This window comes from Hydra vulgaris, chromosome 04 (genome assembly GCF_038396675.1).
Source record: "Hydra vulgaris chromosome 04, alternate assembly HydraT2T_AEP".
Classification (NCBI taxonomy): domain Eukaryota; kingdom Metazoa; phylum Cnidaria; class Hydrozoa; order Anthoathecata; family Hydridae; genus Hydra; species Hydra vulgaris.
The window spans coordinates 35272501-35286649 of NC_088923.1; the positions used below are offsets into that span (position 1 = coordinate 35272501).

The 14149-nt window shown below is 29.3% G+C and overlaps 1 protein-coding gene across 2 annotated transcripts in view; it reads left to right on the plus strand.

Annotated features, from left to right (window-relative positions):
* LOC100209482 (F-box only protein 9) overlaps positions 1–4378 on the plus strand; it is a 30041-nt gene extending 25663 nt beyond the window's left edge. For both annotated transcript variants that reach the window (XM_065796181.1, XM_065796182.1), the window contains 2 exons: positions 3792–3871; positions 4135–4378. In XM_065796181.1, the coding sequence (XP_065652253.1) occupies positions 3792–3871; positions 4135–4237 (183 nt within the window). In that variant the 3' untranslated portion in view covers positions 4238–4378. The remainder of the gene's footprint in view (positions 1–3791; positions 3872–4134) is intronic.
* Positions 4379–14149: the final 9771 nt, after the last annotated feature.

Genomic DNA, 14149 nt, shown 5'->3' on the forward strand with positions numbered 1-14149 from the left:
GATACAGAACCACATAATGATATTCAAGCAATAATGATGTACAATGCATCTACAGAGTCAACTGTAGTTCTATCGCCTGAAGATTTAAGACCATTCAAAAAAGCACTTCACTTTTTAATTATACTAACTTTTTAATTATATACTTTTTAATTATAATTACTCTTTTGCTTATGTTAATGACTTATTTATAATTACTCTTTTGCTAATGACTTGACCCAAAAGTTTGATGATTTTGATAAAAGTATATTTCAGCTATGATTTCTTTTTAAAAAAAAGGGGTGGGTGGGGTTAAAATATTATTGGAATACATATAAATAGGACTTTAAACTTTAAGTTATATTATTGTGAGTCAACTTACCCCTTGAGTATAAGCAACTTACCCCGTGGTGGGGTAAGTTGGTGCAATTTTTTTTTTTAAGGTTCGGGAAGGCCCCAAGAATTTTTTTGTTGTGAATGAATGTAACTTTTAAAAATTACCCAAATTCATACTCTTTGGGACTACACTTAAATATTTTCAAAAAAATGTGCTGTTAGGGCCACAGAGTTTATAGAGTAAAAACCGAGTCAACTAGCCCCGGTCTCCCCTATTTTGTTTGACTATAAAAAGTTTAAAAGAAATCTGTCAGCAGATCTAAAATGTCAAACTTTAAAGATGAATAGTTTGCTTGTCAATTTCCATAATTTTTGATCCATGTTTATTAATTTATCAAAAATTATTTTATCAGTAAAAGATTTATTAATTTTTTTTTTAGTTGAAGGCTGTGGTGTCATTAGTATCATAGAAACAGAGTATCTATAGAAACTGATATTTTTTGCTAAGGATGTAACTATTCAACACACAAATTTTTTTTTTCCAAACTTCCACCCCCAACCCAACCAAATAGTTAACATCGTTTTGCAGCTTTGGTAAAATCGTTTTAAATATAAAACGAAAAATCGCAACTTTCATTCTTCTTATCTATTGACATCCTCCCTTTCCCCAATAAATGCTAGTTTGAAAGCTACTCTGAATAACTCAAATTTTTAAATAAAAGCTCAATTTATAGAACAAAATATATTTTGAATTAAAAAAGTTCCAAAATAATAGAATTTTAAAATTTCATCCTCATCAAAAATAATAAAATTTGTTTGAATACATATCCAGTAAATCTGTTTACAACTGTTGTTTACATTGCTAACAATGATTACAGAGTGATTGAGATAAAGTTGTATAAAGAAATAGGTTCATTATTTTGGTATTCGTTTAGATTAATCATTTTAGTAGCCTTGATTTAATAATAAACTTGAGAAAGGGAAAAGTTGAAGTTATGATTTTCAGAACTCCTAAAAAAGTAATCCTAAACTTTTTTACAAAACTCAAATGGTGTGATCTAAGGTTGCATTCTACAGAACTTTGTAAATATCTTAAAATTGTTTTAAACTTCTCTTAAAATTTAAATAAAAGTTTAACAGAGCATACATAATGGTATTCATTTGTAATGAATTGTTTAATATCACATTTTACTTCAAAAACATTTTTAACATATGCAATATTAGCATTACTAATATACTGTGTATATCTAACCTCAGTCTTAATAAAATATACTGTGAGTATCCTAAATTCCTTGAATCCTAAGAGATCCTAAGTAAATCATTATGCAATATAAATTAAATGAAAAGACATACAAATCAAATCAATATTTTACAAAAAAAAGGAGTGCATCTTATTTCACGAATGTGAACTCGGAATACATTTATCAACTTTTGAAACTTTTTTTCCTAGCCATGCAAAAGTAATATTGGTGTCTAATTAAAAAATCAAAACAAAATGTCTAAAAAATATAATGTCTAAAAAACAGAATGTCTAAAAAACAAAATGTCTAAAAAACAAAATGTCTAAAAAAATTTCGCTAAAAATTTAAAAGTTCTAAAAAAGAATAAAAAGAGTTTAAAAATTTTCAAAAATAAAAAAAAAAATTTTGAAAATTTTTAACAATTCAATTTTTTTAAATTATTTTGTATTTTGATTTTAATATGATGTTTGTGAAAAGCAGTTGCTTTTTGAACTGATAAACTTATCCAGCATAAATATTTATTTTGAGCGTGTTGTTTAAAGGAAATCCATTTATAGTTCTGCATAAAATACACCTTTTTTTTAACTTTTTAGTTGAACTAAGCTTTTTAACTACAAAGTAATAACTACTTTTTGTTAAAATTTAAAAAGCGTGCTTATTAACTAAAAGAGACAGGGCTTGATTAGGTACAGTTTTGTTAGGATTTTTTAATTATTTTTTAAAGTTGTAACTTGAATTAATGTGATCAGGGTTGACTGGCGTCCAGCTTTTATGGAGAAGAATAAAGCGCCAAACTGCATAAACCTTAAAATTGCTGCACTGTAAGTAAAGGTGTGGCTATCAAACCACACCTTTATTTACAAATTGATTTATAAAATTTGCTTTTGAAAAACAGTTACACATTTTTTAACTAAAACATTAATAGACTGATTTTAGCCAATTAGTTAGATTATAGTTTAGTTATGCTAAAAAATTAACTGAATAGTTTTAATTATTAAGTTAATTCAAGTCAATTAATTAGATGTTCAAAACACTTTGTGTTTAATGATTGTTTGAATGTATATAAAAAGTTATATAAGATATGATTTATTGTTCTTATTATACTAATTTTTGTATAATTGTTTTATGACTGTCCTTAACTCAATAATATAACAAAGTCATGTAAAAAAAAAAAGAAGTATAGCTGTTTTTTGTTATTATTATCATTTATCTATTATATTCTAATGTCATTAATATCAGGTGTTTACTTCAAATTAGTTTTTATTATTTATAAATGACCTTCTATCATAACAGTTCTTTTCAGAAAATGACCTTCTATCATAACAGTTCTTTTCAGAAAATGACCTTCTATCATAACAGTTCTTTTCAGAAAATGACCTTCTATCATAACAGTTCTTTTCAGAAAATGACCTTCTATCATAACAGTTCTTTTCAGAAAATGACCTTCTATCATAACAGTTCTTTTCAGAAAATGACCTTCTATCATAACAGTTCTTTTCAGAAAATGACCTTCTATCATAACAGTTCTTTTCAGAAAATGACCTTCTATCATAACAGTTCTTTTCAGAAAATGACCTTCTATCATAACAGTTCTTTTCAGAAAATACAGGTTAATAAGTAGCCTTTTTTTTTAATATTAAAAAGTTGAGGCCAAAAAAAGCATAATTTTAATTGTCACTGCTGGCATTCTGGTTTATTGTAAATATTTTTTATTTTTAATGGTTTTGTAATTATTGATGTTTGTTGCTAAGTTTAAATACTATTTCCTTAAAGTATTAATGCAGTTATTATTGTATTTCTTGTTTTGACACTTTGCAGACATTAAATACATAGATTTATCAAATAACATAAAAGTTAGAGGTTAAAATACGAGTAATTTAAAAAAAAAAAAATTTAGCATGCTCATTGTAATTAAAATATGTAAATGCATCCCATGCACCCATGCTCCCCAGGTTAAATTAGTATTTTTTTGCATTACTTAGTGGTAAACTTAAAATAAGAATATTAAAAATAGTTTAATGATAAAATTGATCTCACCTCAAAAACTATAATAAATTATGAAAACTATGAACAAGTGAAGGTTGCTGTAAAGTTTATAATATTGATGCAATACAATATTATGATGAAGTATAATTGTATAATGTTCTTTATATTGATTAATATTATATTAATGTTCTTTATTTATATTAATGTTCTTTATATTGATATAATATAAATTTATATTAATTTTTTTTTTAGCGTCTGATACTAGAAAATACAAAGAAACAAAAGAATAATAAACTCTCATGGGAAAATTATTCATATCAAGTTAAAAACAAGTATGTTTTTTCGTTTATTCATTATTTCGTTTTTCTTACTTAATATTAAGGGTTTTATTCCTTCATTTTTTTCTTTCCATTTTTTATATCAAAGTTGGCGGAGTCCAAAGCATTTACTTTTAACATTTGTACTTAAGTATAATAAATATGAAACTTAAATATAGAGTTAAATATATAAATAAATTAAACTTAATTATAAAAAATAAAAAGCTATAAAAATGCAAAATAAATATAAAATGTAAAAGAAATATTATTTATTATAGGAAGAGTGGCCAAGTGAATGAAGGAAAAGTTGATACTGTTTTTCGTCCATATATTTTCAATCCAGTTCGAAGCTATTGTGCTTATTCATCTGCAAGTTTATAAAAAGTTTCATCTGTTATCTACAGTTCATCTGCAAGTTTATAAACTGTTTATGGTTTAAAAATTATTATATATAGTTCAGTTTTCTTTTTTATAGTTCTCTGTAGTTTGAGATTTTATAGAGTTATTTGTTTTTACTTTTTATTTGGTGTATTGATTCATACAGCATTTTATAAATAACATCTGAGTTAAAAGTCATATTTAAAAAAAAAAAAAACTTTTTCTAATTGTAAGTTAATTATAAAACTATATACCATATTTTTTATAGTAAACTATTGAAGTAACTTCTTAATACTTACTAATTATGTACCATTTGTACCAATGGATTTGTTATTTTGCTATTAATTCACTCAATAACAATGTTTGTTTACCAAAAATTTTAATAGTCTTGGTTAGAAATAATTAAATATCATTTTTACCAGATTCAACCATAATTTCTGTAAAATCATTATTATTATTATTATTATTATTATTATTATTATTATTATTATTATTATTATTTTTAACATCTTCACTTCCAACAAAGCTGCAAGCAACCACTATTAGAGTTGAAAGTTACTGGAAGAGAAAAGATGAAGATTGTAGAGCAAGATAACAATTGACAGACGACTTGAAAGATTGCAAATTATATGAATCAGGAAAGCAAGATAAAGGAAGCGAATTCCAAAGAACTGATGTTTAAGGAAAAAAACTGGATGTTTTTGGAGCACTTAGGAACAGTCACAGAAAAAGGATGAGGCTTAATTGAATGATGAGTAACACGAGAATGAATTTTAGTAGATGGCACAAGAGACGCTAGCTCTTTAGAGCAGTGCTGATTATAGTATTTGTAGAAAAGAAAAAGAGAAACAACATTACAACGATGTGATAATGGTTGGAGGTTGGCTGCAAAAGCAGGTACAAATATGTTTACAATACATTTTTGCACTTTGTCTAAAAGAGAAAGGGCATTAATAGAAGATCAGATATGGCAACAGTATTCCATGCAAGGCCGGATTTGAGATTTATAGAGATAAAAAGTAGAATCTGGAGTATAAAAGTGTCAAGTTCGATAAAGAGATGCAACCTTAGCAGATGCTGATTTGGCAACAGATATGATATAAGGTTTCCAAGAAAGATCAGAGGTTAGAGTTAATCCTAGAAGATGAAGAGTAGATGACTCATCAAGTACATTACCATTCATAAATATAGGAAGGTCTAAATTATTGCCATAACAATTGGCTAAAAAAATTGAGTTTTATCTGAATTAAAACTCACCAGCCATTGTGAGCCCCATACTGTAGCAGAAGTGAGATCTTTTTCAAGCTCAAATGTCCCCTCCAAGCAATCAGAGAGTTTTGGCTCATGACAATCATGACAAGAATAAATGGTAGTATCATCAGCGAACAATGCTGCCTTAGCTGTGAGAATATCTGGAAGATTGTAAATGTAAATTAAAAAGAGTATAGGGCCAAGGATTGAACCTTGCGGAATCCCTGAAGTTACAGAATAAGAAGAAGAGTGCTGTCCATCGAGGACAACTTTTATATTACGACTGGAAAGGAAGATTCAATAATCTTAAAGATGTTACCAGATACGCCATAAGAAAAAAGCTTATGGAGAACACCAGCATGCCAAACTTTATCAAAAGCTTTAGAAATGTCAAAAGCGATGCCCTTAACCTCTCCACCTTTATCTAATGCACGATAAAACCTATTGTTTATTACTCTTAGCAAATGAGCTGTAGAACGAGAAGATTGAAATCCATATTGATGATCAGGAAGTAAGTTATTAGATTCAAGATGAGAAATTAAGTGTTTGTTAATTAAAGATTCAAAAACCTTGCTTATGATAGGAAGAAGACTAATAGGACGGTAGTTAGACGAATCAGATCGCTCTCCAGAATTTTTGAAGATAGGGATAACAGATGCCGCTTTCCAGCAGGCTGGAAAGCAAGACTCTGATAAGCACTTGTTGAATAGTTTTGAGAGTATAGACGACAGCTCCGGAGAACACTTCTGCAAGACAATAACAGGTATGTTGTCCGGGCCACAAGCTGTAGAAGAGTCGAGGCAGGAAATCACTTTAGATACAGATGCTGGAGTGATATGAATGTCAAGCAATGGATCAACCTGTTTGTTGGCAATATCAGGTAGAACGCAACTAGTGGAATCAAGAGATGATATTAATGGAAAGTTCTTAGCAAGCAATTCAGCTTTATCTTTAGGTGAGGTGACAAAGTCTGAACTATACAAGAGAGGAGGAATAACAGATTTGCCCTTATTATTGATACTATTAAAGATTTTCCAGAAGTCACAAGAGCCTAATTTTTGTGATGAAATATTAAGTTTCATGACTTGAGAACAGCAGGGTTTGGCATTAGACACAATTTTTTTACAATGGTTTTCTAGCAGTAATAAACAGATGTCTGTTATTTGGAGAATTATTTTGCTGATAGATATGGAAGTAACAGTTTTGATTGAAAATTGCTGCAGCATAATGTGAGGAAAACCATGGAGAAGAGTGAGGCTTGACCTGGAATTGTCGAATTGGAATAAAAGATTCCATGCCAGCCTGAATCCACGAAATTATGTAAAAAGCATATTTTTCAGCAGGAAGACAAAAGATTTCTACCCAAGGACCATCACAAAGAAAATCACGGAGAGAGTCCCAGTCAGCTTTAAGGTAGCTATAAGAGGTACAATGATAGTGGCATACAGATGATGAAGAAGAATGAGATATTAGTTTTAGAGAGATCAAACTGTGATCAGAAGTAAGGGTGAATGTGAGCACTGACTAGAATCAGAAACAAGACATAAGTTGATTAGAGAAAATAAATGGTTCTGGTTTTCTGGAAAAGGCAAAAGTTGTGGGCTTTAATGCCTGCAGAGTCACTGACACTAGAGCTAAGTCATTCTGTATGATGGACATTAAATTCACCAACAACGATAATAATGGCATATGGATGAAGAGAGAGGGCTTGTTAATAAACCCTAAGCCATAACAAAGGGCTCCAAATGTGGCCTTGACAATGCACATTAAAAACAAACAGGGACACCATCCATTCGCAAGATGACACTGTTAATACTTTGATATTTTTCAACTGTTGATGGAATCAACCTCTCTGAGAGCTACCACAGAGTTCGCGAAACCTGACTACCAGATGGCCTCAGAACCATAAAACTGAGTTTTAGAGCTGTACCCTCATTAGGAGATAATAGAATGAGTTGCAAAAAATGGACACAAGCAAAACCCATGCATTGAGTCAAGAAGATCCAGCATTCAACATTCTAAATTGGAAACAATGTGATAAAAATACATCTGGGCCAGTCTTATAGATGAAGAAGGGGTGCGAGGGTGGTCAACAGATCGAACCTGTTTACCCCTTAAGTCTTTGCCTAGGATGCCTTCTACAAGACAGGGGCCACATGCATTTAACATCTGCCTAAGATGAGTATTTTTATTGAGATACCATCTCTAGCCTTTACTCAATCAAGAGCCCCTAGGCAAGGGGTGTTTTAAGTTGGAGTTGGCTTCTCCTAGCCTTTGCCTAAAAAACCCTGAAAATCAATTCAATCAAAATTTATCTCATCTAGTTTGTAGATGAGATAAATTTTGATTTTGATGATGTAGTTTTTTGATTGATTTTAAGGAATAATGTTTTTCATTCTTTGGCTTTATGATTCCTTCTATTAACTGTTCAACATATTTGATGCTTTACAACAAAATGAGGCTTTATATTCAATTTCAATTTATGTTTATTTATGTTAACAGCTATTCACGAAAGTTTAAATGATTACAGAATTTTAAGATCTAATCTTTGGTTTTTCTTGAATAAAAATCAAATGGAAATAGATATCAAAATAATTTTTTTTTCTAATTTAGTAAATAGGTTATTTGTTAATAGAATAAAAAAAGTAGGTTTTGACTCATCACTGTTTACTCAGAAATTTCATTAAAAGGTAGGTGATACAAATTAAGAGGTGTCACAAAAGTTTAAACGATTTTATTTAGGACCAATTATTTGCTAATTAATTGATAAATCCGGTGCGAAAATTTCTTTTATTTTTAAATAAAGTTAAAATGAGTAGTTTACAATCAAAAAATTCATCACAACATCATCAGGCAGCTTTTAATTCATTAAAAATCAACTCGAAATATTGTAAATTTTAAATTAATTTCAATCGCGTGCAAATGGGTCAAAAATTAGTTTCTAGTGAGATCAAATGGCAAGTTATTGGTATGACAACAATAAAAAATCACACAAATGTTCAAATAGGCAGAATACTTCATGTTTCTGAATATTGCGTTCGAAAAACCATCAAAACCTGGGAAGTTAACAACGGCGTCTCCGACATGCCGCATACTGAGAGACCATCCAAACTCAGCAACTGTGACAAAAGTGGTATATTCAGAATGAGCAGAGAAAACCCCAGTCTAAACTCAGCTACAAAAAGCTCGCACAAATCTTCAATGAGTCAAAAAATAATCCAAAAGTTAGGAGAGAGCTCGTAAGTTGAACATTGTTGGACAAAGGTATTGGAACGTACATAGCTGCTAGAAAACCTATTTTTTCAATCACGGATAACGTAAACGACGAGTGTGGTCCAAAGAAAGGCTGGACTAGTCTGTAGAACAGTGGGCAAAAGTTATTTGGAGTGATGAAGCTAATTTTCAAGTCGTAAACCGCAAGGGAAGAATCTATGTCAAAAGATTTGTAACTGAGAAATATTCAGACAGGTTTTTGCAACATTATCGACAAGACAGTGGATGTTCGGTTGGCATCTGGGGATGTTTTTCTCACAAAGGTATTGACTTCTGTAAGCTGTACGAAGGCTGAATTAATCAATACACCTACAAGAACACATTGGAAAGGTGTTTAGTTCCATCAATCAGACACTGGTATGGCAGAAGTAAGCAATTCATCTTTCAACAAGACGGGGCTTCAGCTCACACAGCTCACTCAATCAAAGAATATTTAAAAAAAAATTCAATGTGATGCCCTGGTGCCCTAGATCACCAGATCTCAACCCAATTGAAAATATTTGGTCTTGGATCGACAATCAACTGACATACCATGAAGTTCAATCAACTCAGCATTTGAAGCAACTTTTGAATGAGTACTGGAAGGTACTTCGCGTGATGTGCATGAAATTAGTTGAATTAATGCATAAGTTGAAATTAGTTGAATTAATGCATACGAGTTTATTTTTGCTATAAAAACATAGGAGGACACTTTAAATATTAATTTTGCTTTTTTTTCATTTTTTGTTTGAATGTTGTAATTCGTTTAAACTTTTGTGCTTCTTATTTTTCCTATATGATTTTTTGTAATTGTTTTTTTCTAACTAAATATTAAAATTTTTATATGTTCATATTCATTTTAAAGCTAATTACTTTTTCTTTAATAAATAAAAAAAATTAATTCGATATCATTTTACAGTTTTTTTTTTATTAAACAAAAACCAAACATACTTGATAAAAATTCTGCAATTGTTTAAACTTTCGTGAATAGGTGTATTTATATTCAATTTAAGGATTTAAATTGAGTTTACAGTTAGACAATCATTCATCAGTTTTGAAATGCTGAAAAGTCTATTTTATTTAACATGGTATGCTATAAACAAAGTGTTAAATATATAACAAATTTCATCTTTAATATATTGAATATGGATATTATTGTTGTTGTTTTATATTATCATTTAAAATGCCATTCAGTAAGAGATAAAAAATGTCTGATTAAAAGAGGTCATACACATCTGATCGAAATCTAATTTGCTCTAGAATAATCTCTAAGCCTTATAAATTTAGTTTTTCTTGTTGCTTTATCTAGATTATAGCATAAATAGACTTTTTTTTCTAAAGGTGTTGTTACAACTTTTTCTTAACTTTTTTTACTTTAAAAACGCAAACCTTGATAAAAAATTTGTTACAACTTTTTCTTAAATTTTCTACTTTGAAAACACAAACCTTGATAAACAAAGTTGCTGTCAATTACATAAAGAAATAAAAAGTACATAAATAAACTTTTTTTTCTAAAAATGTTGTTACAACTTTTTCTTAACTTTTTTTACTTTAAAAACCTTGAAGTTGCTTCACAGAGAAACAGTCACAAAGTTGCTTCATGAGAGAAACAGTCTCAGCAGTACAGCAAAGAAACTAAGTTGCCTCCCAGAGTTTCTTGCAGAGATGTACTTTATAACTTTCTTTATAATTTTAGAAATTATTTAATGCTTAATTAAATGCTTAATTAAATCTTATTTTCTTGAAAAATAGTATTTGTAGTATTAAAGGCTTTTGAGATGACTCTGATCCTTCCAACTGTCTTGATCCAGAAAACTGGTTTAGTCTTCTCAATATTATTAGGTTTTGACTTTTTATTTGATAAACTTTTAATATTTCATTTTGAATTTTGTGACAACATTTTGACAGTAAATACAGAAATTTTATTGTTTGCTGATTTATCAAGTGTTATGAAAGTAAGGTTCTTTTTTTTTTTTTTTGCCAAACTAAGTCTTTATTAACAAAGCTTAAATTGTAGTTGCAACTAGCAATCACAATTTAAGTTGGTAATTTTTTTTTTAGTAAATTTAGTAGAATTAGTAGAAAACAAAGAATTTTGTTAAAAAGAAAAAAAAAATTGACAGAAGACTTATAAAAAACTGTAAGTTGTTGGCAAAACATGAAGATGGTAGAGCATTGATGAGCGAGGCAAGAAATTAGATGAATAAAAGATTTTAGAGAATAAAGAAACAGATACAAAAGGATGTTTGCTGAATGATGAGTCAAGCAAGATAGAGTTTAGATTGGTGGTACTAGAGAAAATAACTTGTTTGATCCAACTACATTTATAACAAGTTTGCCAAGAAGAGAAATGGCGTCTTTAGAAGAGCCAGCCTTAGTATGGCAATAGTATTTCAGCAGTGACTTTTTAGAGGTAGAGAATGAAATAGGGAGTAAGGAAATGTTGCGGATAATAAGGAGAGGCAACCTTAGTAGATGCTTTACAATGGATTGTATACATGGTTTTCATAAGAGGTCAGTAGTTAATAATAATTGTGGAAAATGTTAAGTATAGTGAATGTGTTGCCATTGATCAATATACCAATATCAGTAATGTTGCAATAATTATTTGCAGATCAGATTAAAGATCGGCTCCCTGTGCTAAGCGATCAAAAAGTGATGACTATGTGAAAACAAGAAGTTAAATTTCATCTGTAAATAAAGCTGATAATGTATGATTGATATGATTAGTATAGATGATTAATGAGATCTTAGTGAGATGATTAATATTGATGAGATCTTAGTGAGATGATTAATATTGATGAGAAACAATACAGGACCATATATCAATACAAAATAGAATCTTGTGGTTTGCAAGAAGTTACTGTAAATGAAAAATAGTTTTGGTCTTCGAGGACAACTTTAATACTGTCATTATAAATAAATAATTTAGTTCTCAATTAAAATTTTTTAATCTCAAAAACTTTCCCTGATACACCTTATAAAGCGATCTTATGGAGATCTTAAGACTATACTTTATCAAAATTCTTTGATGTGTTAAGAGCATAAGCCCTTACCTCACCACCACCATCTAATGCACCTTTCTGTTATAACAGTTTTTATTATAACGATAACAAGTCAGATATAGAATGAGAGGATTGAAACCCAGATTCAAGATTATTAAAGTGTAAGTTAGATGCTAGGATGATATTTAGATGGGTCAGAGTTTTCTCTAGAGTTTTTAAAAGATTGGTATCACAGATGCCACATGCCAGCAGACAGGAAAACAAGATTCAGTTAAGCACTTCTACTTAGTTTAGAAAGTATTAAAAAAAGTTTTGGAAAAGTCTTTTGTAAGATAATGACAGTAATGTCATATGTCTAATGTTGAATGTTATATGGAATCATGTCATAAAGAATCTTATGTCTAATGTTGATCTAAAGCAGTAAAATAGTAAAATGACTAACAGAAGCCAGAGTGATTTGAATGTCCAACAATGGTTTAACCTGTTTCTCTGGAATGACAGGAAGAGTGTGCCAATTAGATTCAAGAGTAAAGTTAGTGGAAATGTTCTTTAAGAGAGGTAATAAAATCAGACCCATGTATTAGAGATATGAATGTTAGAGACTAATTAGACAGCACCTTTTTACATTGATTTTATGCAATAATAAAAAGAGATTTTTTTGTTCTCAAGAGAGTTGTTCTTGTAAAAAGAAAGAAACACAACTGCACAAGAAAGCAAAAAGCATGGGCTAGAATGAGGATTGACTAGAAATTGACTAGAAGCTATAAAAACTTTTGTACCTGGCTGGGTTCAGGAGATTATATAGGAGGCTCAATTATCAGCGGAGAAATGAAAGATATCAGTCTATGGGGTGCCATAAAGAAAATCGTAAAAAAAATGCGAGTTAACTTTATGATAGTAGTAAGTAATGCAATGATGGGGTAAGTTGGAAGAAAAAGTATAAGATGAAAGGTTTATAGAGAACATTGTATTGTCAGAACCACCTAAAGGAAAACAAGGAGAAACTGAACACAAGCTAGGGTCAGAAACAATATTCAAATCAAGGAATGAAGGTATGTGATCAGGGTTGTCTGGAAAAACAAGTTGCCAAGTTAACTATCTGAGTAAAAGATTTATAAATACAGAAGTTATGAGCTTTAGGGCCAGCAGAATCAGAGTGATGACCATTAAAGTCATCAATAACAACAGTGTTGGTTAATTGATAAAAAAAAATGGGTCCAGTCAATTCTATCAGAAATGACATTAAAAAGATTACAGTATTGAGAAAGAGAACGATAAAGAATAAAGAGTGATTTTATTAAGTGAAAAGGTGATAAACAAAAGCACATAAAAGCATGGTCAGTGGTTTAAAACCTGATTTCACAACAAATAGGTGAATTCATGCGTAAGTATGTGTCCAGGCCAAGTGTGTGACTTTAATCTTTAGGAATTAAAGAATAATAGCCACCAACATTTGATGATGAAACGCAGACCAATTTAAATTTGTCTTACAAAGAGCAGTCTGATGAGGTTTGCAGGAGGTAAGATTCAACTGATGATAAGTTACTTTGAACACCATGTTCATTAGATTTATGCAGTGAGGAAAGATCTATGTTTTATATCATGTTAAAGACTTTTAATAAAGTCTGGCATACTGATTTTTGCTATTTCTTGCTAATGCATGTATTGCTTATTATCATATTGAGTGTTGCCATTTTGTGTCATTATACAAGGTCAGTTTTGTTACAAAAAAGATTTTGTTAAAAAAATTTAAATGTTTCTGATAATGAATCTGATTTTAAATTTAATCACACACAGTGTTTTGATGTTAGCTATTTTAATACAAGGCTAAATACAGAGATAATACAGAGATAAATGATAATACATAAATAAATGATAATACGGAGATAAATGATAATACAGAGATAAATGATAATACAGAGATAAATGATAATACAGAGATAAACAATAATATAGAGATAAATGATTGCAAATTACGATATCTAGAAATGCTTTCGGTCTTTAAATTTTTAGCTTTTTAAAAACCGTATAACTCTGTTTTGATCACTAAACTCAATAGCTGTTATTCAATAAAAAAATATTTATATTGATCTTGAATTATGATATAAAGTCTTATTGTAAAACCATATTATTACTATTATTTTTATTATTGTTAACGATTATGATTTAAACTTTAATATTTTAATTCATTTTACAAATCATCAGATAAAACTAGAAAAATAAAGCCCAATAAAGTACAATATAATTATTAAAAGCCAATTGTTTATCACTACAGTCTAAAGGAATTTAGCGGTGAACAAATATTTAAATAAAAGAAATCGTTAAATAAGATAAACAATACTTTTCTATCTTATTTAAATCTTATTCAATATTTTCTTATAAATTAAATGCTGTTCACTTTTTTGCA